The following is a 24764-nucleotide window of genomic DNA, read 5'->3' on the forward strand; positions in this document are numbered from 1 at the left end:
GATGTCGGCCAAGCCATATGTAGCAATAAGCCTTTTTCTAGTGTATATTTATGGGTTAATCTGTTATGTGTGGAGCCGGTGTCATCTTATTTGCAAATTTTTGACCCTTAGGTATAGGCAATTCAGGGTGGATAGGAAGGTTAGAATTTCACACTAAACTTATACTCTTTTTTGATATGCTTCTACTGTACCTTCAAGGTCCAAAATAGAAATATGTTATATATATGTATATATATATATTGCCAGAAAAATATGCAAATGGTCTTTGGTAGCAGGAGATGCCATAGTGGAAGTCATAGACACACGCTTATATTCGAACTGTTACTATTTTTTGATGCAAGATATTTTAGATGGGGTGCAATCTTGTCAGAGTTGGAGGACTGAGGGAAAGAAATATGATTAAGTTTGAGATATTAAGCAAATAATTTAGTCATAATGTAACTAATAGAAACCACGGCTATGTAACTTTCTTTTAGTTCGTTCTTTTATTGCAAATCAAGGATAATTAGAAGAGTTCACCTGTAAAAAGCGACCCAACAATATCATAACATTTTTAAACGATGGATACAAATATGGAATTTCCTAAAAGAAAATTCTATGCTGAGCGACTTGAGCTAGAGAAACAAGCTGATTTACATCCTTGATTTAAGTATGTCCATGTTTGCATTTGTGTCTGTGTCATCTAGGAATGTTATGATTTTTCATCATTTTTTGTAGGTGGACTTGTATAAGATTTTTCGAACGAAAAAAATACCCAAAAAAATATATATATACCCAACACTTTCAACATTATGAAATAACCATCTATTTAAAGTATTTTAAGGAGAACTTTTGACAACAATGTCTCAACAATCATCAGATCTTCATGGCCTTAGTACCAATGAAAGATGTTCCTTGGTCATCACTTGTGCACAAGTAATTGTAACAATTGAATTGAGCAATAATTCCAGTGTCGTCAAGATAGTGATATAAATCTCCTGAACCCTTTACCATATTTAATTTACTTCACAATTCTTGAAGCTCAAAGTCAAAAGAAACTTTATCAACTTGTTGTATGTCATTAGTCTTATTTTAAACGAAACTTAAAAGGTGAAGTCACTTCTGTTCTTGTTGTGCTCTTTACTGCAGCCATCGTCCGTACGCTTTTGGGCAAAAGGTGAAAAACAGTAGGATATGATATACCCCAAAAAAAAAAACAAAGAGAGAGAGAGAGAGAGTAAAAAAGGGCTATGTGATCCTGGCAGAAATTTTCATGGGAAAGTTGGTTGACGTTGTTGCAACTAGAGAAATGGAATCTAGAGTAGGCTTGATTTCCAAGTCATTTCTATTAAAATTTTCTCTTGACGTATGTTTTGGATCACAAAGAAATAAGTGGCCAACATATTCTGAAGTGACGGGGCAATGACAAATTCTTAATCTCCTGCTGGTTGGTTGGCTCAGTAATTTTTGCCAGTTAGATTTGCAAAATCAACTCAGAAAAAGTGAAAAATGAAAAAGACCTTTATAAATTTTTTTTTTATAAGATCTCGAGTTATGTGAAGATAGAGACAGATAGAATATGGTGAATTAGGACGATCTCTGTTGAGATTTAGTATGATTCTATTACTTTTCCTTTGATTTGCAAGATCATACTGATGCCGAACTCCTTGCATAAGTTAATTTTGGGAAGTATACAGAAGAAGATTTAAGTGAACTGTACTTTTATGACTGAGGGCCTGTTTGGAAGCTTGGTTTTTTATCAAGTTTGTATAAAACTAGTTTTTTAACAACTTTTACTACAGGAACCCAAAAAACTTATCAAAGTTTTTAACCTACACACTTAAAATATCCAAAACACAACAAAAAAAAATTCCCTTCCCCTTTTCTTCTTCTTCCTCCCTCACTACCACCTCTATTGCCGGCTTCGTCACCAATTTCCGGTGCCGGTGCCGGTCTTTTTTTTTTCCCCATTTTTTTCCCTCTCTCCCTCTTCCTCCCCTGCCATCATCCTCCCTTGTCTTTTTTTTTTCTCTCTTACGTCTGGCGCAGAGGGGGGTGGCACAGAGAGGGGCGGCCAAGGGGGCAGTGGGGGTAGGGGGAAGGGGCGGCCAGGGGGGCAGTGGGGGGAGGGGGAAGGGGCAGAGGGGGGCTGCGGGGGGGAAGATGGGGGAGAGAGAGGCGGCGGGGGGAGGGGGAAGGGGGCAGGGAGGGGGACGGCGGGAGAGAGAGGGAAGGCGGGAGGAGGGGCAGAGGGGGGCTGCGGGGGGGAAGGCGGGGGAGAGAGAGGCTGCGGGGGGAGGGGGAATGCGGGGGAGAGAGGGAAGGCGGGGGGAGGGGGAAGGGGCAGAGGGGGGCTGCGGGGGGGGGGAAGATGGGGGAGAGAGAGGCGGCGGGGGGAGGGGGAAGGCGGCAGGGAGGAGGACAGCAGGGGAGAGAGGGAAGGCGGGGCGAGGGGCAAAGGGGGGCTGCGGGGGGGAAGGCGGGGGAGAGAGAGGCTGCCGGGGGAGGGGGACGGCGGGACGGCGGGGGAGAGAGGGAAGGCGGGGGGAGGGGGAAGGGGCAGAGGGGGACGGCGGGAGGTGGAGTTGTAGCTGGGGCTGGTGGAGGTAACGGGGAAGAAGAAGAAGAAGAAGAAGAAGAAAAAAAAGAGAGGAAAGAAAAGAAAAAGGAAAGAAAGAAAAAGAAAAAGAAAAAGAAAGGGAAAGAAAAAAAAAGAAAAAAAAAGAAAAAAAAAGTTTTTCACCTTACAAAAACTTTTACAAAATTTTTCACCTAACAAAAACTTCTACAAAATTTTTTCAAAAACTTCTACAGTGCACTACAGTAAAGTTTTAGACAAACTCCCAAAAAACTCAGGTTCCAAACAGGCCCTGAGTTAGGTAATAAAGTAAAAAAAAAAATTTATAATAAAGAGTTTTTAAACCATCATGTAAATAAGAGATCTGACTTTTTACTTTAAAGAAAATAATGATAATAAGTGTACGTACGTAGTAAACTCTACTGGAGTGCCGTGTAATACTACCGAATTGGTGAACTTATTAATGGGAATGCTGTGAATTGGTGTAACTGTGCTAAGTAGGCATAGCGAACTTGAATCACCATAGTGATTCACATAATGCATAGATAAAAGGTTATAAGGCAAAGGCAGCGGGTAAATTTTTAGTTACCGTTGTGCTTAGAGCGAATAGCACAAATGGTTAATAAAATATTTTGTTCTTGTAATGTTGAGAGAAGTTATTAACAGAATTATATAGATAAAGAGACTTGGTGAGTTTGGCTTCCTCATCTGCATGACCAACAAGTGGTAGCTCGCAATATTCAGTTTAACTGGTAGAAATATTAGTCAGATGATTATAATGTCGTTGATTCAACTCTCAAGCCTTTTGCTTTGTAATGTTTGAAATCTTCTCTTATCGAATAAAGAAAAAAAAAAGAAAGAAGGAGGAGGAGGAGTAGTAAAACGTCTTACAAAGCAAACAATCATCATAATTTGTGAAGTTATCACAAAAAATATATGTTTTGGGGTAAATTTAATGACAAAAACAAATGAGTGATTTAAGTGGGAATTTAGTCACTCATTGAGGTTCCCATGTAGCATTCAGTATATACCAGTGATGGCAAGGAAACAGAAAACAAATGTAGATAACTTATTTGAACTAATAACGTGGAAGCTTCGAAGATTAGTATATTTGAGACTTCATTAACCCACACTTTCAGTCGTGCATAAAGGGTTTCTCAGCATACGAACCTACATGAGAGGTAGCAAAATTGGACCGATTTTACTCGTAGGCCATAAATGCAAAAGAAGTAAAGAAATGAGAATGTTTTTCCCTTTTGTTTTTGTTTTACTCTTTTGGTGTCTTTTTTCGCTTGCAATCGTCTGTCCCATCTGTTTCGGATAAATTATGTAATCACGTGGTAGTTAAACAAAAACGTAATAGATGGGACAGAGACAAAATCCGGACAAATGATTTGAAACGGTCTTTTTCCGGCACCTCATCGAGCCAAAAGATGATAAGATATGTTGCTTTTTCTCTTCATCAATTAAAAGAAGATGTAGACACCAAAAGATATCCAATTGACCCAAAAAAAAAAAAATGGAAAACCGTTTACACAAAAATCGTCTGCAGCCATTGTATCAACATGCATGGAAAATTCAACAATCTGTTCATTACTTTATGGAAACAATAACTATAAGAGGGAAAATTAGTATAAAAGGAAGCTTGACTAAGGGTTAAATTGATTCATTTTGTTTTTAAAATGGCACTTATGGTACTTACATTGTTGTGATTCTTGTGAAGTTAGAAAAGATGGATTCTAATAGCATCACAAACATATATAAAACTTGAAAATTCTTGTGAAGGGCCTGTAACATTCCCACTTGTCTGTAAAGATTTGGAAAATAAATTATTAAAGAGCATGTTGATTCAATTCATGGCCCGGAAGAAAAACGCCCAGCAAAGCAAAGTTGGAGGATTCTGAGTTTATTATTATTTTTCTTCTAAGACATTACACGAAACCACACTTGTGGAATACTACAACTACTTACAACTAATCCATAATCGATTATAATTTATAACTAAATCTTGTTTTTTTCCTTTTACCTTTCCACCCTCTCCTCACACCCTTTGTTTTAAAACTCGGACCGGACCGGCCGGTCGAACCGGGAACCGGCCAGGTAGCCGGTCCGAGTCATATTAAAAAATCGGAAATTTAAAACTCGGTCAAAGCCGGTCAAAAACCGGGTTTGACCGGAAAAAAACCGATTTTTCCGGTTCAACAGTAATTTTTTTTAAAAAAAAATTCAAACTTTTTAATATTATGTTTTGACCCTCTAAATTGTTAAAACTTATTGATATACCTCAAATATTTGATACTTTATAAATATTGTCCTAAAATTTGATGTTATTTTTCAATTAAATTCATAATTTTAATTCTAAACTTGTTAATATTTATTAAATAATATAAATTGCTACTTGATTGTTCTAATTTCTTTGTATTTTCTTGTTAAATATATTTGAAACATCAAATATATATGAATATGCCTTTATTAATATCAATATATTATTAGATATTATATATATAATATTTTAATTTTTAAATAATTTTTATTTATGACGTCATCCGGTTCGACTCCTATCGACCCCCGGTCGAACCCATTGACCCCTGACCTCGGCCGAGTTACTATCCGGTCCGGTTCTGAAAACATAGCTCACACCCTTCCTATCTCCAACTGCCAGATTCATGATTTGAATCCTAAATCTGATAAGTAAAGGGAGCTTTAAGAGTGTTTTCTTAGCCACTGGACCAACCTTAGTGATTAACTCTTATCAATTACAGCTTAACTCATAATTTTGAGACTTGAGATCAAGACTTGTAATTTCCGTGCCTGAACAATTAAAAAAATTTTAAAAACTAATATAAACATTAATTTTACATTTTACTCCTCACTTTTTCCCCCCAGCTCTCTAAAGGGGTTTTTAACCTTGAATTTAATCATCACAAACAGATTAGAACTGAGGATTCGACAACATGGACTTGTCAATGAGTCCTCGACCCAGACCCATGAAAAAAATTTGTTTTAGGATTCAATGAACCCAAGGTTTGCCGCTCATTGTCGGGAAGGATTGGGCCCAAAAAGTGTGGCCTCTCATTTCTAAACGAATGATGCCTGCAACTACAATTGAAATCAAAGGTAGGGATCTCTTGGAGGCCCAAACCTGACCTAAAAGAAACTAGGCCAGGGATCCACCGTCCACGTATCCTTTTATTTTTATTTTTATTTTATATTACAATTACTCTTATTGTATACTAGGAAGGGCAAAATATTTCTAAAAAAAATCTGGATATTAGAATGTCGACCAAGGAATTTGATCCCTTGACCTATATTCAAGTAAAATTTTAAAAGTCTTTTGGTTGTCAAGGATCTACATATCATTTGCAATTTTTTTTTTTGTAAAGAGTATTAATCAACCCTCACGGTGGGATTAATTCTAGAGGATTACAACTCAACAATTCAGCAATATCATAATCTAACCCATAATTGGTGGGGATGAAAACTAACACATAAGGTAATATTATGGTTCCCATTTTAGTGAGAATTAAATCGAGACATACACCAGCTCTTGGGTTTGTAGCCAGGGGAAGGGAATTAAAGCCCTTCCTCATTGCTTGGTCAGGCGGGATCGATCCCTTGAATTTTTTTTTTTTGTCAATTTAATTAATAGAAGAATTCTTCTAATAGGTGTCCAATGGATGCTTATTAAAATATACTTTTGGTATGAGATTCGTAGAAAGATAAAATTAATTAGGAAAAATATGTAAATATAAGAGAGAGTATTAGTTATTAGTATGTTCATATATATGATAGTTTACGTGGTATTTAGATGTGTTAATTAGTGTCCAATGGACACTCATTAACAAAACCCTTAATTTTTAAAAGTTTGGATTGGTCATTTTTTGAAAAAACAAGTTTTTCAACTATAATGCTATAGTAATACACAAACAAAAATAATTTCAAAAAATACCAAAAATACAACAAAAAAAAAGCAACCTCAAAAATATTTAAAAAAACTTCAAAAACATAAAAAAAAATAACCTTAAAAAACACCAAAAATACAAAAAATAACTTCATCTACAGTAAAAGTTTTTCAATTATATTGTTACGATAAAATATTTTAAAAACACCTCCAAAAATAGCTAATCCAAACAAATAGTTGAATCTTCCAAATTTAGAAGACTATCTTGAATCAATATCTAGTGGAAGATGATAGTGAATTATACTCAAGCAGACACACACACTTATCCTGCAGTGTATAGAGGCCTAAAAAATCAGCATTGATGCTCAAATCCTCAATTTACTGTATTGAACCACTGCTTAAATTATTGGGTTCTTTGTAATCCCTTTCAAGGCACTCAACTTCAAATGGGTCATTTCAATTCAAATACAAGGCTTAACCCCACCAAACAGACAAAAATGAAAAGCAGGAGGCGCTCAAGATTTTGCACCCACCTCAATATGCAAAGCCACGTACTAGTGCTATTTCTTCCTAATCAAGAATTCCACAATTGAGAATCCCATTTATCAAGTTAGTGTATTGAGAAATGAGTCTTACTAAACCGGAAAAAAAAAAAAACACACACACACACACACACACACACACGAGTGAAGAGTATTTTCGAAATTCAATCAAGTTTTGTTTGGATTGTGATTTTCTGCAGGAAAGTTTTATATTTTTCGTAAACATAATTAGGAATGATTTCACGTACATTAAATCGTTATAATATATATTTTTTTATAAAATTTTTAAAAATAAATTATTCTCTTAATTTATAGCTTATTTCAATCTCCGTTATCCTAGCCTTATATTCCTCGTTGCTCGTTTCAGCGCAACGGATCTTCTGTTCCACATCCTGTGCCACTCTCTGTCCCACTTTTTATTATATTGCTATTTCTCTTTCACAAACATCATGTTTTAATTCTTTTTTATTTTCTTAAGATCCAATAACTATTAATTGAGTAATACACAAAATTTAACAAACTCAAAAAATCAAAATGCATAAAAAATGAGATTTTTTATGAATTTTCTGCTGTATTTTTTAATTTTCTATTATATATTAGTTTTTTGAAGCTGTTGTATTTATTTTTAACTCAATTAATAGTTATTGGATTCTAAGGAAATAAAAAAGAATTAAAACATGATGTTTGTGAAGGAGAAATAGCAATATAATAAAAAATGGGACAGAGAGTGGCACAGGGTGTGGGACAGAAGATCCGTTGCGTCATTTCAGGCCGTGTTGTCTGCACGAAGTCACGCGGTTTTGACTCTTGTCTTTGATTTTCTACGGCTCACTCAGGCATTGGATTGCGGAAAATTTGAGACTGTACACGTAGCGATCATAAAGAAAGAGACTATACACGTAGCTTTGTCGATTAACAACACCTGGGGGCAGCCCATTGAATAATTTGAGTTAGCCAGCAAAAAACTTTTCCATTTCAGATCCTGTGGGAGTCCTCGTTCCCTTGACAAGAAGGATTAGTACCTGTTTAATTCGTTAGTGTACAGGCAAATGTCTGATATTATTCCTAGCATAATCGTACAGTTTTATCTTTTTTACTATGTAATAATAATAATAATAATAGTGAAATAATTATTAGATTCTTGCTGTTTAAAATGTCTTACCTCATTTGACTTTGAACTGATATTTGATTTGTTTTTCACACGATGATTTGATGATTTTTCAGATCAGATATATCTATGTATGTATTTTCTGTCATTAACATGATTTTCTTCTTTATCAAACAACTCGTGCCAGACGATTTTCAACTAATTTAGCAATAATATTGGTTCCTGTTTTATATATATATATATATATATATATATATATATATATATATATATATAAAAGTTTCTTGTACACCCTTTGACCTTCTATAGTCTAGTTTTTTAAAAAAAATTTTTTTATGGGGGTCTTTAGCCTTGATTAACAACAAGCATGTACGGTAAGCAAATATTAAAAAAAAAAAGGTTTGCAAAAATTTAGGGTTTTTGGCTTTTCCTTCGAAATATCATGAAACATGTCGAGGACGTACTTGCTAATAATTGAAAGGCATAAAATAAAGGAAGCAAATTAGAATTCACATACTTATTTCCTACCTATTAATAGAAAAAAGAACGATTGCATTACTTCATCACGAGGAAAGATGACACTGGCTTATGAAGCCAAAGACGATCGTGGACTGCTTTTCAACCAATGAAAATCAATTTCTTAAGATTTCACATCTGATCTGAGGGACTAAAATGAGATCATCCAAATATAAGAGGGACTTTTGGCAATTTACCTTATGTGTCATTTATAATAAAACATTTGCTGATGAAAATTTCCAGCAAGAATCATACCATCATTTTTCACTAACTGCATTTTCATTTTTGTTTTTTATTTTGATTCAAAAGGAGACTCTAAACATTTAAAACGGAAATAGAGGAGGAAGGAAGTCTTGATAGGACTTTCCCTTTTTGGGGATAATCCTTGATTGTGTATTTATTTATTTATTTGATCTTCTCAATTATGAAAAACTGAAGTCTGAAATCTAAATTCATTAAATTATTAAATTGTTATGTATTAAATCTAATACATTTGAGTGCATATCACATTTAGTGATAAGTAAATAGTTTATCACTTAATTTTATGAGCAAGTTTTGACTAAAAAATTTAGTACCACTTAATTAATTTAGATGTTTAATTTTTAGTTATCAAACGGTATGAATATGTTAAGATCTGAATCCATTAAATTTAAATGCTGAACTGAATTATCACAATCCTTGACCAAATTTCTTCTTTGGGCCACTAATCTTATCGAAAAATGGGTAGTGACACCTCAAATCGCCACAAGGCAAACAAAGAGCTCATGAAAATGACTCCTACCCAATATTTATCTGACAACTAGAAATCCTCACGACTGTGAGAAAGGACCAGTAGTTTTCACCTCAATTATGTCAAACTCACTCAGCAGTTTAATTCTTTCTTAAGTAATCACAATTCAAATCTCATACCAAACTCAATTAATTAAAGAACCCAAATGAGAACCATTTGTCACAACCCTGATCCTTCCCTCCTTTTCTTGCCTTCTATTTTCTTGTCCCCTGACATAATCCCGTGGGCAAACCGTGTTTATCTTTGCCTTTTACTTTTCTTTTCACACTTCCAGGGAATATATCCCATGAGTTTGATATTTTTCCTTTTAGGGATTTTTTGGGTGAATAAAGTGTGCAAACCAGTGTGAAAAACTTCCAAGTATTCTCACAGCTTTTGGTTTCATTGTGGGATACTTTCTGCTTTTTTGATTGTGCCTGCATGAAGCAAAGAATCTATTGAGGGGTTAAAAAAAAAGGGCCAAATATGCAAAGGCAGATGATTGGAATATTACAGGCTGGTTGCTTAAAACTAATGGCTTTTGACAACTCTTCCATTCTTTCATCATAGACTCTATAAAGCAGGAAACCGAGAGTAGTGCTCAGATTACGTCCCTTCTGTTTTCCTTTCTCCTTTTCAACGGAGGATAATTACGTGTTTCTTTATCTCTCATACCTGTATTATTCTTTTATCCTAGAAAAGTCTGGACGGTGCATCATTTTAATAGAATACAACAAATCAGCTGAGTAAACACGGGTTCGGTTTAATTGTACCCTTATCCATGGAAAGTGAAATGGTATATATATATACACTTGAGCCTGGTTTAGAGGCCAGATGACAACCACAGAGACACTCAATAATACATCGTTGCATTTGACATATATATATACATACAACCTTTGATTCTTCTTTGCTTGTACTGCTTCTTCTTCCAAAATGGACAGGACAGAAAACCAGGTTCCTCCGGGTTAGTACCTCTGCCCCTCCTACTGATCCTGTTCCCCACTACTCTCCAGTAAGAGAAGAGGGGAGGGGATGGAACTGGAAGGATCTTTTTATGGGCTTCTTTTTATTCTTTCTTAGCTTTTTTGGGGTTCAAGAAGCTAATTTTGTCTTTTACTTTCTGCTTGAAGGTTATCCAACTGAGAATCCTACGATGGGGAAGAAGAAGAAGAAGAGGTGTTGGCCACAATCCAAACCAAAAGGAGAAAGGGGATTTATTGAAGGATGGTAAGTCTATACACACCTTTTTATCTTCATATCCAAGAACAATAAAGATTAGTGACAGAACCACAAGAAAAAAACAACAGATATGGATTAAGATTTAGCCTGTTATTATTGCTAACTTTCACGAGTGTTTGTTCACCATTTTTGCAGCCTGTTTGCCCTCTGTTGCTGCTGGATTTGTGAAATGTGCTTTTAATTGCATATTCACCTTGGAAGAAGCTGATCAGTGTTTCGTTGTTTATGGGTGCAGTCTTTTTGCGCTGTGTTGCTGCTGGATCTGTGAAATGTGCTGTGACTAATATGTTATGATATGGATTGGCGCTACATCTGCGTTACTTTTTCTTCGTGTATTTGCTGAGTTATGTAATCATGTATTCTGACGATTTATTACTGTAAAATTTTGTGTGTGTGATTTATCATACGATCAATAAATATTGTGTTTCTCTTCCTCAAAAGTTGATTGCCCCACTTTTCCAGTTTCACAACTAGTGATTCACGCATGTATCCATCTAAAAGTGGCCAAAAAAACCTAGTTTTAACTGATGACACAAAACCAGTTTCAGCCATTTCTCCCCATATACGTTACTGTTTACTCTTTACCTGATGTGTTGAATCTGTTGTTCTAAAAGTTCCCTTCACATTTGGTAAATCAAAGTGTCTTTGAACCATATAACAGCAGCAAAACGAGGTTACAAGCCTCAATTATTCTTTGAATTTGAAAGCACAAGTTTGAGCGTTTGAAAACTGAGTGAGCACCAGCATTGAGAGGCCAAGGCAAAAGATACTCTTTAATTGAGTGTATTACCATATCATGTACAAACCACATCCAATGGCTAAACATGTGCAGCTCAAGGCAAAAGCGCAGAGAGAGGGTTAACATGATGATTTTCTTATATCAGATATCTGCAGAAGTACACAAGTTCTAACTAACCAGGAAGCTTTCAACAATCATCAAACCGTCGTCTCCGATGAAGGAAACAACTTCTCCAGCATGTTATTAGAAAGAATTCTGTTAGGATCCAGCTCTTTCCGTGCTCTATTGTATTCATCCACTGGAAACCGCTTTCTTAGCCTTGCTTGCAAAGCTGCAAGTTCTTCCTTGTCCTTCGGCACCTGCACATACCAGAAATGTCAACAAGCAGAATGAACTCCAAACAAACACCCAATTGTCAAGAATGGGACCCTTAGATAGATAACAAGAAGCATAAAATGGAATATCACCATCCACTTGGATTACTAGCTTTTCCTGGTAAAAGAATACACGTAAAATATATGACCAATGGAGTTTATGGACTCATTTAAAGGTCAACAGCTATCGTTGTGGCTGAATTGTGCATATGCTGCTCTGTTCTTACAAAGTTATATGGTACATTTTGTCCTCAAGTCTCAAATTTAGCCTCTTATGCAGCAGAGAAGTCTCTATGGTTATATAACAGGTAGCACTTTCCCACATATATAATCGCTAACAATAAGATGAATAGTCTTCTCTATCTGTTATAACAGGACCTCAAAGATTTTACTTTTGAAATATCAAATAGGAACGTTGAGTTTGTCATAACAAATTCCTCACATCTGCTCAAGGCTAAAAATATGCACACATCTCTGTTGCAAAGCTCCTCCCAAATTCTTCCCTTTTCCTACCCAAAATCCATCTCTTCTTAGCTCTGTTCCCATTTTTAAGAGCAACATTACTGGAAAGTTGCAGACTGGAATAAGCATGTACTTACAAGCCATAAAGTAGGATCAAAATTAGAATAAATATGTAACCAAGCAAAAGTGGGAAATCTGCAATTACATATATATACCTCCATGTTCAAGTCCTCAATTTTATACAACCTCTATCAAAACACGAACTTTCTAGCCTTCAATTCATACCTCAATCTTGGCCCAATGTTCATAAGCAGAATAACGATCCCATAATTGTTTGTATGTAAGATGCCTGTAGTGGAAGAATTCTTCTGTTATTTGTTTTCTCTGACGAGCATCAGTGGTAGGAAGATACATAATTATTCCAACCTGGTAATAGAAAAATGAACTGGATGAGAAGATTAAAAAAAAAAATAATACTATAGTGATGCACGCTAATGCTTATTCACCAGTCCCACTATAACTAATGCAGCAAATAATACTCCCTCCGTCCCAATAATTTAGTCGTGTTTGGGGAATCCAACTTTTTAACAATAGTAGTTGTGATTGTGATATTTGTGCTTTTCTTTCCAATTATGCCACTTTCAATGAGACAGAGGGAGTAGTAGAAAAGGCATTTCTGGAAAATAGAGAGGAGAATTTTTATTTTCCTTGCAAATAGAGAGAGGTGAAATTGCACTTCAATATCTATGACCAGCGATAATCAAACAGATTGAAAGCACTTCTATTGATAACAATATTCAAGAAAAGTGAGCAAATCTAATTATTCTGCCAATGTCAGTTTTAAAAAGAGAATTCAAGATGTTTTTTTATCCTTCCAGTCTCCCACTCCTGGTGGTCTCCTTCAGTTTGGTTTTTCTGGTGAGCGCGATAAGTTATTAATAATATGAGAAAACAGAGAAAACAAAAACGAAGGTTACTGAAGCAACTTCCTTAAGGTATCCAATCCAGAAAATTACTAAGCTGAGGCTATATCATTAGGGGATCTTGGTGAGACCTGCAGCTCATGTAAACAACAAACTTTACTGCTTCAACTTGTGACCAGATGGGTTAAACAGTTATGCAGTGAAATGTATATTGAAGAAGCCAATATGGAGACTGAGACTTGTGTACAGCAAACATATACCTGTGGGCTTATGTTTTGGGCATGTAACATGAATTAAAAGTCTACACAAACACATTAAAATAAGTAACAATCATATCCAATATAATTATAAACTAAATATTCCATCAGTCATCCATAAAGGAGTAATAAGGAAAAGGTATGGACAACAAAGGTTATGCAGGATGGACAAGACTCCTAAAACTGTTAGATCTGTGAATGGCAAATACATTCACCCTAGCATCCAAAGAGGCTATTTTGCATGACATAGGGACACAGAAAGTAAATCCTGCCTTTTCAGGGTTACTGTCTACACCTCCACTACAAGTTATGCATAAGAACTTAGAATGTGAATGCACATAAAAATAAAACATGAAATGGTGAAGAAATGAACATATGAGAGGATAAGAAACTTTTAGTATTACAAGGTAGATTAGTGGGCTCCATTAAACTTTCCATGCAGTTGGCTCTGCTGCTTCCACAATACACTCATGTCATTCTCCCCTAAATTTTTAAAACAATTAACATAAGCTGTGTACCAAACATCCCAGGCATTTCCGATTTCTCATCCATTTTGAGCCTTTTATAGAATATGATATAGTTGAAAAATCTAGTCTCTAAAGATACAACTGAATAGATACAGATCAGCTAATGGAAAATGAGATACCACAAGTCAACTTAGGGTGCGTTTGATAAAACTGAAGTCTGAAAATTGAAATCTGAAATCTGAAGTTTGAATCTATTAAGTTATTGAATTGTTAAGTATTAAATCAAATACATTTGAGTGTATGTCATGTTCAATGATAAGTGAATAATTTATCACTTATTTTTGAGAGCAAATTTTGCCTAAGAAATTCAGTGGCACTTAATTAATTCAGATGTTCAAATTTTAATTATCAAACGCGTCTGAATATATTAAGATTTGAATACATTAAGTTTAAGTGCTGAATTGCGTTATCAAACAAGGCCTTAGCATATTAAACTATTTAACAACTATAAATGGAGGCTAAAAAAAGTTTACTCCATATTTTCAGAATATGGAGTCAGATACAGCCCCTCAGGTCCAACCAATTGATGAATAGCACATGACACTATATGTGATTCAGCAACATGGATAGTTGCTTCTACTTATTCTAGTTAAGGCAAAGATTTATATCAACTATGTGCAGCAAATAAAATAAAACTGAATAGGAAACAGGAAATGAAGAAGAAAATGCAAGATACTACTACCCAACTCAATCATTCTCCTCTCCATCTTTGTTCAACCATCACCATTACTTGATACTAACTCTGTCAGTATCTCTTTTGTTGGACCATGTTTCTTCCTGTAATACTCCTTTTGCCGCCAATCATCAATCTTTACTAAAACTAAACAGCACATCAGATTGAATCCTAATCCAAATAGACCAGGAATAACTGAAGACAAGCAGGAAAAGTCCCCAGCTTAAGAAGAAAATGATTTGATATTGGCATCTATGGTTGAAAGGGATTTTTAAAAACTTACAGTAGCATATTACTCATGCAAATTAGCAAATACAAGGAATACTAGGTCCCAATGGCAGGTCAAAAAGACAGCGAGAGAGGATAGTGACATTACCCATGAGAAAATATCATCCTCCACTGGACTATGAGCAGGACTCATGAAGCTTTTGCTGCAAGCTGTCCATCGCTGCTCTATGGGTGCAGGAGCAGGTACATTTTCCCTCTCTATGAGTTGAGTTAATTCTTCTATGTATCCCAAGTCACTCATGCTAGGTTTGGATAGTGTTCCTGTGGGAAAACAGATTTCTGAGACCCACTGCTGCCCACCACAATCAAAGCCCAAAATTTCATCACTCCAGCCTATTCGGTATCCCTCTGACTTCCTCCAGAACTCGGCCTCAGCTTGGTTGATTTTTATGACATGGTTTTTGTTGAGGGGATCTAAAGCCAGTAATTTATCTCTAAGTTCTGTAAAGGAGAGCTCATCTATGTCTGGTTCATTTTCACTTGAAGTTCCAGCGGCATTTACTCCAACTCTGCGAAAAAGATAGAAACTCATTGGCTAAACTAGACACAAAGACCAAATTGACAAGGATAAAATCAGTAGTTCAACTTTTTGAGGAAATGATTGTACGAGTCTTTCTCATTTCTTTCTTGTGCAAATACTTCATTCTTTGAGGAAAGTTTAAGTAATGGCACCAATTGTTTACCAGTCAAGCATATCCTATTGAAGACTAAACAGAGAGCACCAAATAGGAAAGAAATAACAGCAGATGACATAACCATGCAAACGAGAATGATCTGCCCAAACCACAATTCAGTGGGAATAATGACGTAGGCAATTTCTGATTTAAAGGAGTCAACAATGCATTTTTTACCTGTACTCCTTTAGAGACTCTCTGTAGAGATCTCGAAAAGGTTGTATAGCTTCTTCCTGGCTAAACTGAGGCTTGAACTTCGGTGGACCTTTCCATTTAGAAACAGGATTACAAGTCACAACTACAACCGTGTCCGTGTATGGTATATGCAAGTACTTCACATGCTTGTTCTCTGATAAAAATTTCCTGCAAAAGAAAATTACAATGAGCTGTCAGAAAAATAAAAATATATATATAACTTATAGTGAAATCTGCGAAAGCTATTGGAACAATCAGCAAGAGCAAATAAAGAGAGTAGCATAAGGTGCTCCCATTTCCCAGTCAAAATGTCATGTTTTTCAGTTTCACTCAACACATGTCTAGCAGCAGGAATTTGCACTAAATTTGCAGAAGGTAAACACCATTAATATTAGATTGGTTTCAGCCTGCTCTGGCGGCTTAAATATCCAGAATTCACAACGAGAACGAAGGTCAGTGTTTCAGCAAGATAGACATTCAAAAGACTACGATGAATGAGCATGAGGCTTGTCGCGAGTAAAACTGAATATAGTGATTAGACTAAACCACAAGCGGATAAAAGGCAAATCCAGTTTAAAGGCTGTCCTTGGTGCAAAGCATAAGTAGGTCTGCACTTCATTCATTTGAATACACGTATAATATTCAATACAAGCATCCACTCAATGAAGCATGCTGATAAATCCGCTGCCATTGCCCTCTATTTTATCTAGCTAATTTCATGATATGAGAAGTTAATTATGCATGCAGATTCCATATTTCATCATCAGTAATATGTTAAGTATGACAGTTTACTCCAGAGATTGAAATTTCATTATCAAATAATTGAAAATATTTACTTGTGATTTTTCTTGATATCTTTCAGATTAGAGACAAATGTGTGTTCTAAAAGCTCCTGTCTCTCAACACACTGAAGAGTGACTTCAGCAACCACTCCAAGGCCCCCAAGTCCACAACGTGCCAGATAAAAGAGCTCTGGATCGTTTTCTTTTGAAATTTCAATGGTTCCCTTTGCAGGAGTAACCAATTTCATGCTGACAACCTGCTCATCGATGGGAGGCAACCTTGCACCAGTACCATGTGCACCAACCTAAAAATTTGCAATGACAAAAAATTTCAGATAATGAAAGTATCGCTAAGGCCTTAATGTGGAAGGCAAGTTTTTCACTTTAATGTTGCAGTTACCTAAAGCAGTATATTAAAGAAGCAAAATAGATGATGAGCTGAACCAAAGCACTTGTTTGTTTTCACTTGAACTTGAGAATTAATTTGATCAAAGTGCTTGGCAGGAGAAACATTGCACTTGGAGAGAGACAGAGAGAGAATTTCCAGAGTCTCATAATGCTATTAAGCAGGTAGCTTATCTTGACTGTAAAGAGCAAAATAAACTATCCAATTAAGTGAACTATAAAGAAGCATATTCCCAGGTCTGCAATTCTTTGCACCCTTAATTCTGAAAATTTACACAAAATGAACTAATGATATTATCTAGTTTGTCAAACTGAATGGTAGAATAGCGAGCCAAAAATTCCACTTGGAAGACACCACGAAAAATTAACTTGGCATGACATCAAAGAATTCAGCTAAATGTAGGTAAAACTTCCCAGTAAATCCGCAGTGCCCCTTCATCAATTTACAGCTTGGTCCTTGAATTTAGCACCCCCACACCCCCCCCCTCCCAAAAAGAAAGAAAGAAATCATTTTGAACTTTTGATGAGATATAGATCAGTCCAACTCTAACCGTTGATAGTCTAATTTCATTACACAGTACTATGTAAGTTAGAACACACACTTCAAAATCAAATGGGCCCCCAAAAAAAGAACTCTTTTTTAATTAACACATTCTGGAATTCAGCTAAAACGAGCAAATTAGACTTTGGGCAGGCAATTTTAAACGAAACCAATAATCTACTTCAATCATAACATAAACCCACAAAAATCTACTCAAAACCCAACAAAATATGAACGCAAATAGCCTTAGAAAAAATGCAGAAGGCCACCTGAACAATACCACCAACTTGCTGTTCCCTGATTGATGCAAAATTCTGCAAAGTAAGCCCGTAATCTTTAATCCCGTCAACAAGCTGCTGAACCCTTATCCCAGCTTGGACTCTAACTCTTTTCTTCTCCTTATCCACTTCCAAAACCTTATCCATCAATGCCAGATTCACCATTCCTGATCGGGTCAACCCGATCCCATTCGGAGACAATCCCGAGCCTACAGGCCGAATCTTCTGCTTCTTCTCATGGGCTTTCTTCACAATCTCCTCCAGCTGCTCCAACGATTCGGGCTGGAGGAATGTCCGGGTTTGGACCTCGTGGGTCCCGCTCCAATTGGAGACCGTGTGGAGCTCTTCCGGTAACGGAGCGTACCGGAAGAGTTGGGCTTTTTTGTGCTTGGCGTCCTCCGGAAATGGGAAGGAGTAGTAGGTTGCGGCACCGCAGCCGAGGACGAGGAGCGTGTAGCCGAGGTACTTCCGGATTTCAGCATCAGTGGCTGAGGAAGGCAGTGGCGGAGGTGGTGATGGAGGTGGAGGAGGAGGAGGAGTGGAAGCGGTGGAGCAATGGCGGAGGAGGGCTGTGTTGGGGGATTTAAGGGTGGTCGGGTGGTGGTGGAGGAGCGATTGGAGAGAGCGTTTTAGATGAAGAGTTCGAAGCATTTGGATTCTTTTTCAATTTTTTTTCCCCTAAACAATTGTTAAGATGTGGGGTTTATGACTGGTTTTAGTACACACTTGCTGGAGCTGATGAGAAGGCATAAGAAGAGAACATGGAAATGGCAAAAGAGAATGATCAAGTGGCTATAGCAGATAATGTTTGGTTTTGTGGGCCTCATACCAAGAAATGCAATTTGACTAGAGTTCGATTTTTATAGTTGGATTTTGCAAAAGTGAGATTTTAATTCGGGGAAAGTGTTTACATGTAGGGTAGCAAACGTGAATTTGTGCATTCAAATATTTATGAGTTTATTTAGATTTAAGGTATGAACACCTTGTGAAATTCAATGTAGTAAACAGAAAATGTTTAAACTCATTTAAATCATTCTTACATTATTGAGGGTCAAAGCTGTAGAGAGTTCTACCGTCCCTTTTGGATATCGTATCGATAAGATTAAATGTATAGAACGAGAGATACCAATTTTTAAATTATTTCAAGAGTTTAAATCACTGAATAATGTGACAAGATATGAGTGGATTAGAATTATGGGTACCGTACTCAAAAGGGATCGTAAATATTTTCCCAAAACTGCGTCATGCAGTCATAGTCTCCAATAAATTCGAACTTCTTGTAGTAAGATGAATGCATGCACAAATGAATCCAAAATGTTCAAGATTTTGTCATGCAAAGGTGAACATATCTTGGCCATGATTTTTGTTTCGTCGTATATTATGATCCACAAGTGTACAAGACGTCATTGCTATGTCAATTAAGATGTGTCAAGTTGAAGAACAACAAGAAGTGCTATTAATGATTGACAATGATTAGAGATATTAAACTCAATAGCGGTTTGTTTGTTGTAGTCTCCTTATTGTGGCAGATCACTGAAATATTTAGTTAACATATGATCTATGTTTTGTTTTACTAGCACCTAATTGACAAGGGAATGGGCAGGGGGGAAAAATGAGAACCCAATTGTTTTAATGATACCTAAATGTTAGGTAACCAGAAATTTGACAAAGATACAGTATTAGTTTTTTTTTTTAATATATACTCTTCCTCATGCCTTTTTAACTCGCAGCTGCAAAGTATAAGATCCAAATTCTAAATCTGACAGCAGGGAGGGAGAAGATTCAGTATTAGTTTCCAAAGGATGAAATGATGCAGTTGAGTTTATGATGTTTCATTTACTTGACCAATGAGCACTTATTCCTATACCATCTTGCCGAGCCAGAGTTTTGGTTAGACAAATGGAAGACATATTGCACGCATTCAGTTCTGCTGGAGCAAGGTTACAACGCCCAAAATGCATCATGTTAAACTATTACGAACCGAATTACAGATGTACAAGGCAATATTTTCCTTTAAGAAAAGGGTAAAAAATAAAAAAAAATCTCGTAGTTTCACAACGTACAAAAATCACACCCCATACTTTAAACTAAATTATAAAGATGACGGAATCCGTTAAAATTAATGGAAATAGCTTATTAGAACAATAAAAAAAAATTATACCTAATTTTTAACAAATATACCTGTAGAACAGCCTTAACTCCCAATTCTCTCTCTCTCTAGAGATTGAAACAAATGATTTTGTTGAGCTGTTTTTTGCTTAATTATATTAGGGCATTTTTGTCATTTCATCTGTCTTCGTTAATTTTAACGGATTCTGTCATCTTTACAATTTAGTTTAAAGCATGAAATGTTGTGTCGTACGTTTTAACACCACAAGAGACTTTTCTATGTATTATATTTAAAAAACTGGTTTTCAATTAGGTGGAAATTCTTAGTTTTGCCGGTCATTTTAAGGATGGAAAGGACTAAACTTAGCATGTATAATTTGGTGTTTGGATTAACTCTGCTCTTTCATGCTTGGATCAGCTCATCTCATGTAGCCTAAAAGGTCAGCTTCCATGAGAAATTAGCAGTGAGGAGAAGTAATTGGACGCATGAAACTTTTATTCTCCACCTTAAACTTAAAGCCTAGTTTGGTCATTTTGAAACAGGATAAATCTTTTTATTGAGTGAATCGAAAGAAGGGAACATCATGATAAATTTCTTGTATCATGTTCGTAAATTTTCAACCAAAATAAAATGAATTCATACGCTCATTTGCCATTATCCTTTTTGTTCTTGAGAATAATTCTCAATTTTTTGTTAGGTCATTCGCGCAGGTTTAGCCTTGCAAGATCAAGGACAACACCCGTTTGCCCTCTGACAAATCAAGTTCAAATTAAACCCCCCCCCCCCCCCCCCCCCCCCCCCCCCCCCCCAAAAAAAAAAAGAGTGATTTATTCAAACAGGCGAGACAAGCTCAAAGAGATTCTGCCACAGCTAACTTGAACAAAATTGTGCTCGTCCAGTCACCGAAAGCAGCTCTCCTCCAGAACTAAATGCTGTAAGCCTGTTACACTGAAAAAAACCTCGCCAGATCCTATTTACTTGCTAATCTAGGCTGCATAGTGCCTCAGGGAATGAAAATGGAAGTTTTTACTCTTTCACCAACAAAGGCCAAAAGATTTTTTGAACTCACCAAAGAACAGAAAAACCAGCACACAAGACAAAACCATGTTGCAAACAGCCAAACACCAACATGCAATTCAACGTCCTGAAGGAATTTTAAAATGCACATTGAGAATCTGGAATGCTTTCCAGTATTTTTCTTGGCACCAAAAGGTTGACAAAATTGAAGTGCATGAAAAACTAAAGGAACTAAACTGCACAGAGAAAGCAACTATTAAGCACCAATTCAAGAAACCTCCTGCTCACATAATTATATTTGCCCACAACTTTGCGAGAGGGGAAAAAGACAGAGGGCATGTAGCATGAAATTACGAATAAATGCCCTTATATCTTGAATGCATATATTCGTAATCTTCTCAATGCACACTGGGAATCCGGACTGTTTTTAAGTAATTTTCTTGGCACCAAAAGGTTGAACATATACAAAGTGAACGAAAAACTAAGGAATCTAAACTGCACAGAGAAAGCAACTATTAATCACCAATTCAAGAAATCTCCTGCTCACATGTTTCCCCATAACTTTGAAAGAGGGGAAAAAGACAAGAGGGCGTCTAGCTTGATAGCTTGAAATTACGAAGATATGCCCTTATATCTGCAGGGTTCAAACACCCTACCAAGCTTAACTTGGCATACAGATATTGTAAACATGCTACACAGATATTGTAGCATATTGGACTGCAAATTGTACACATAATTTCCAGTCAGAAATACTACATGTATTCTCTGGAAGGTCACTCTGCCCGATGTCTTCCAAATGAGTAGGGCATAGTCGAAATCTCAGTTACATGAAAAGGATCAGGTTCAATTCCATAGTCAGTTAAAGGCCTAGTCTCTAGCACACTGTCGTGTTGCAGAACGAATTCGGGGATCTCCAGTTCTCCTTTCTTTATGTCATCCCAGAGATACTGCAAGCGGCTTACATATTTGATTTTCCAATACAATCTACACTCAAACAAAAGAAAAGACCAGTGAGCAACATGCATGACACAGCGAGACTCGTGTTTCTGAGTCATAACTTCAGTTACAAGACTCCCTTAGTCCAAATTGAATCAGAAGCGGTTCATAGAAGCAGGCCATCATAATTTTTCCAAAGGGCAGTAAGTGCAGCAAAATTGTTGAATCTACACGCAGCACCAGTATTTGCTGAAGGCAATGGGTATCATGAACATACATGCAATAACAAAATCTGGAAACGTTCAGAAGTAATTAGATTCAGCAACAAGTTTGTAAATTTAGGCATTCGTGCTGCTTGATCACAGAAATAATTTCAAGTCCCATATGCTAATTAATTTGTAGTTCTCTTCTCCCAATAATCTACATTCTGATTTGTTTGCATGTTAAATTGACAAATCAGCTTTAAACAGGATTATGTTCAAAATTTGGTCTTTTAAGTAGTGTGGGTTGTTCCAATATGAGATAATTCAGGATTTACAGCATCAATCGAACATTAGAAGTTAAGGGACTAATTACTGCAGGTATATAACCTAGATTACTGGACATGAACTAATTGCCTCTGCATAATGTTTCTTTCTGCTATCATAATAAACAATGAATAGGCACTCAGATAATGACCATATAGCTTCCAGACATTTTGACAGCACCACATGTAGCAACATAGACTAAATCTTTTACACAAAATGATTAGAAAAGTTCAAGAAAGAACTAACCCTCCACTTAAGAAGAACCTTCCCAGCGTGGCAAAGACAAGCCTTGACCACAGACCAGGATGAATGAAGTATACAACCTGAAGCCTGTCCTTGTGATCTGAGGGTAGCTCTTCATAAATCCACCTCAAGATGGTAAGGCCAGGTGAATTGTCATCACTTTGCACTGTAGTATGCATGTAAACGATGCAATAAGGCCCTTCTGGCAGCTCAGTCGCTATCTTGTGGAATACATACTTCTTCAGCCGTTCTCCACTAATCACAGGAGCTGAAAAATAAATTGAACCCAATTAATTTCACTTACTCCGAAACAATCTATGTTAAATAAAAGGTTAAAAATCAACAAAACGTTCAAGCAAAAGATGATTATTGAAATCAACGCTTTGCCTCGATAGTACCAAACTAAGAACTGCAAAGAAGACTTACAGCAAATATAACAGAATGACATCCCATTATAGTATGGCACGCCCGTAGTTAAAAGCACACCAGCAGAACTCCAAAAAAGAAGAAAAAGAAAAAGAAAAATGGGGGAAAAAACCCATGTGCTCATAGTTCTCCAAAAGGGTGAAGTTTCGAGCTAACATGATGATTTCCCTATAGATAAACATAAGGCCAGAAAACAGAAAAGAAAAGAAAAAGAAAGCAAAAAGAAAGTAAGAGTTCTCAAATTAATAAGCAAAAGCAAAAGAAAAAGAAAACTTTTAGCAGAAAAACAACTAAAAGTCAGCATACAAACCTAAAAATACAAGCTAAAACTGATAGACCTATAATCACAACTCACTGGCCACAGCTCAGAAATAATCAAAAAAATAAAACTCTAAATTTCAAATTGAACAACAAAAAAAAAAAAAAAAACCCAATTAGTATACTAGCCAAACCTAAACAATTAATACTAATACAAATAACTATAAAGGTTGATGGGCGATTGTATCCAAAATTATGTTGGTTAATTTTAGGTACCAGGGAAGTATTTTCCGACGATACGAAAGATACGATTCCCGGATTTGTCGGAGCCAGATTCAAGGCGGAAGAATTGAAGGGCTTCGAGATCGGAGAAGTCTTCTTGTTCATAAGATTGGCAATCATGCCACTGTTCTTCTCGATTTTCGCGGTCCGCTTGGGACAAAAAGGGCCGGCCATCTATACCTAAATCGGAAGCTAAAACTAGCACCGAGAAATCTTCCGACGCTGAGCCTGATGAACTGCCCGCCATTAGCACGTGCAAGACACGCGAACACAGTCGAGCCCGCTACACCATCTGATTTTTCTCAGGTCAACACTATTGGTTGGATACTTGGATATTTTTCCTTTGTGGATAGATTCTCAAATTTTTTCCCATTCCCCCCTCAAAATTCATCATAACTTTTAAGGATCCCCTAGTTGTTGGATTGCGTCAGTAAACCTCTCTCACTTTTTAATTTGCTCAAATTAGTACATTTTTTTTCCCTCAAGTACAAAAGAGAAATGCTCATAAATGGACACTACTTTGTTTGGCTATTTGATTCATCATTAGGATTGAAAACGAGTCAAATTACTCAAATCAAACTGAATTTGATTTGATAAGAATTTGTTGGAATTTGGTTTGTCAACCAATCGAGCCAAACTTAAACAATATTTTGCGTTCGATAAATTTTCAAGTTTAGCACGAACTTAATTTGATTTGCAAAAAAAATTGAAATTTATAGGCAAAAAACACTCAAGTTACTTGAGCTCAACTCGAGTTCGACTTGATAAGAATTCGTTTGATTTTGGTTCATTATATAAACAAACAAAGTCTGAACATAATTTCAGCCTCCATTAAATAATCAAGCAAACTTGAATACCAGGATGTTTAGCTTTATTAGATTCATTTACACCCCAACCCATCATGTCATTTGTAGAAAAAATCCTACATGCTTACTATAGAGTATGTAAACTACAAAAGTGAGAAAGATATTGAGTCTATTACATTATGTTACATAATATGTTACGTAGTGTATTAGTATTAATTACCCATCTTCGATTAATGATGGCGTATCATTCCTTGTTTTGTAGATACATATAAGGAATAACTCGTCATAATATTTAGTGACTTGATTGGTACTTGCACGTTGTCAAGTAATGTACATAGTGTATCTAATATTTTTCCCTACGTGAATAGTTTCTTCTTTTTTTTCCTATTTTCTTTGTTGTTAGCAG

At 36.2% G+C, this 24764-nt stretch overlaps 2 protein-coding genes and 1 long non-coding RNA gene across 4 annotated transcripts; 1 reads left to right on the forward strand and 2 right to left on the reverse strand.

Moving 5' to 3' along the window:
- Positions 1–9956: 9956 nt before the first annotated feature.
- LOC113692546 (uncharacterized) lies at positions 9957–11075 on the forward strand. The gene is made up of 3 exons (XR_003448979.2): positions 9957–10360; positions 10527–10623; positions 10771–11075. It is a non-coding gene; the product is annotated as an uncharacterized lncRNA (long non-coding RNA).
- A 306-nt stretch (positions 11076–11381) lies between these two features.
- On the reverse strand, positions 11382–18542 carry LOC113692544 (L-galactono-1,4-lactone dehydrogenase, mitochondrial). Its single transcript, XM_027210961.2, has 6 exons — positions 17745–18542; positions 16584–16834; positions 15730–15915; positions 14967–15387; positions 12496–12636; positions 11382–11733 (listed from the first exon to the last, which is right to left on the reverse strand). The coding sequence occupies exons 1-6, from the start codon at positions 18402–18404 to the stop codon at positions 11572–11574; spliced, it is 1821 nt and encodes a 606-aa protein (XP_027066762.1). The 5' UTR covers positions 18405–18542; the 3' UTR covers positions 11382–11571.
- Positions 18543–21376: 2834 nt separating this feature from the next.
- Positions 21377–23936, reverse strand: LOC113693931 (uncharacterized). 2 transcript variants are annotated; one of them, XM_027212721.2, is made up of 3 exons: positions 23547–23936; positions 22590–22854; positions 21377–21864 (listed from the first exon to the last, which is right to left on the reverse strand). In XM_027212721.2, the coding sequence occupies exons 1-3, from the start codon at positions 23797–23799 to the stop codon at positions 21654–21656; spliced, it is 729 nt and encodes a 242-aa protein (XP_027068522.2). In that variant the 5' UTR covers positions 23800–23936; the 3' UTR covers positions 21377–21653. The 2 variants fall into 2 exon arrangements, with proteins under 2 accessions (XP_027068522.2, XP_027068523.2); XM_027212722.2 differs by having other exon boundaries at positions 21804–22108.
- Between the last annotated feature and the right edge of the window lie 828 nt (positions 23937–24764).

Source organism: Coffea arabica, chromosome 6c, assembly GCF_036785885.1.
Source record: "Coffea arabica cultivar ET-39 chromosome 6c, Coffea Arabica ET-39 HiFi, whole genome shotgun sequence".
Taxonomy (NCBI): domain Eukaryota; kingdom Viridiplantae; phylum Streptophyta; class Magnoliopsida; order Gentianales; family Rubiaceae; genus Coffea; species Coffea arabica.

Excerpts from the sequence above, each read along its gene's own strand:
- LOC113692544 (XM_027210961.2), bottom strand. The coding sequence starts at position 18,404 with ATGCTTCGAACTCTTCATCTAAAACGCTCTCTCCAATCGCTCCTCCAC. Across the intron at positions 16,835-17,744 it reads AAGTTGGTGGTATTGTTCAG|GTTGGTGCACATGGTACTGG; the intron begins GTGGCCTTCTGC and ends GCAAATTTTTAG. Across the intron at positions 15,388-15,729 it reads GAGTCTCTAAAGGAGTACAG|AGTTGGAGTAAATGCCGCTG; the intron begins GTAAAAAATGCA and ends TCTTTTTCGCAG.
- LOC113693931 (XM_027212721.2), bottom strand. The coding sequence starts at position 23,799 with ATGGCGGGCAGTTCATCAGGCTCAGCGTCGGAAGATTTCTCGGTGCTA. Across the intron at positions 22,855-23,546 it reads CGTCGGAAAATACTTCCCTG|CTCCTGTGATTAGTGGAGAA; the intron begins GTACCTAAAATT and ends TTTATTTTTCAG. Across the intron at positions 21,865-22,589 it reads AGGTTCTTCTTAAGTGGAGG|ATTGTATTGGAAAATCAAAT; the intron begins GTTAGTTCTTTC and ends GTTTGAGTGTAG.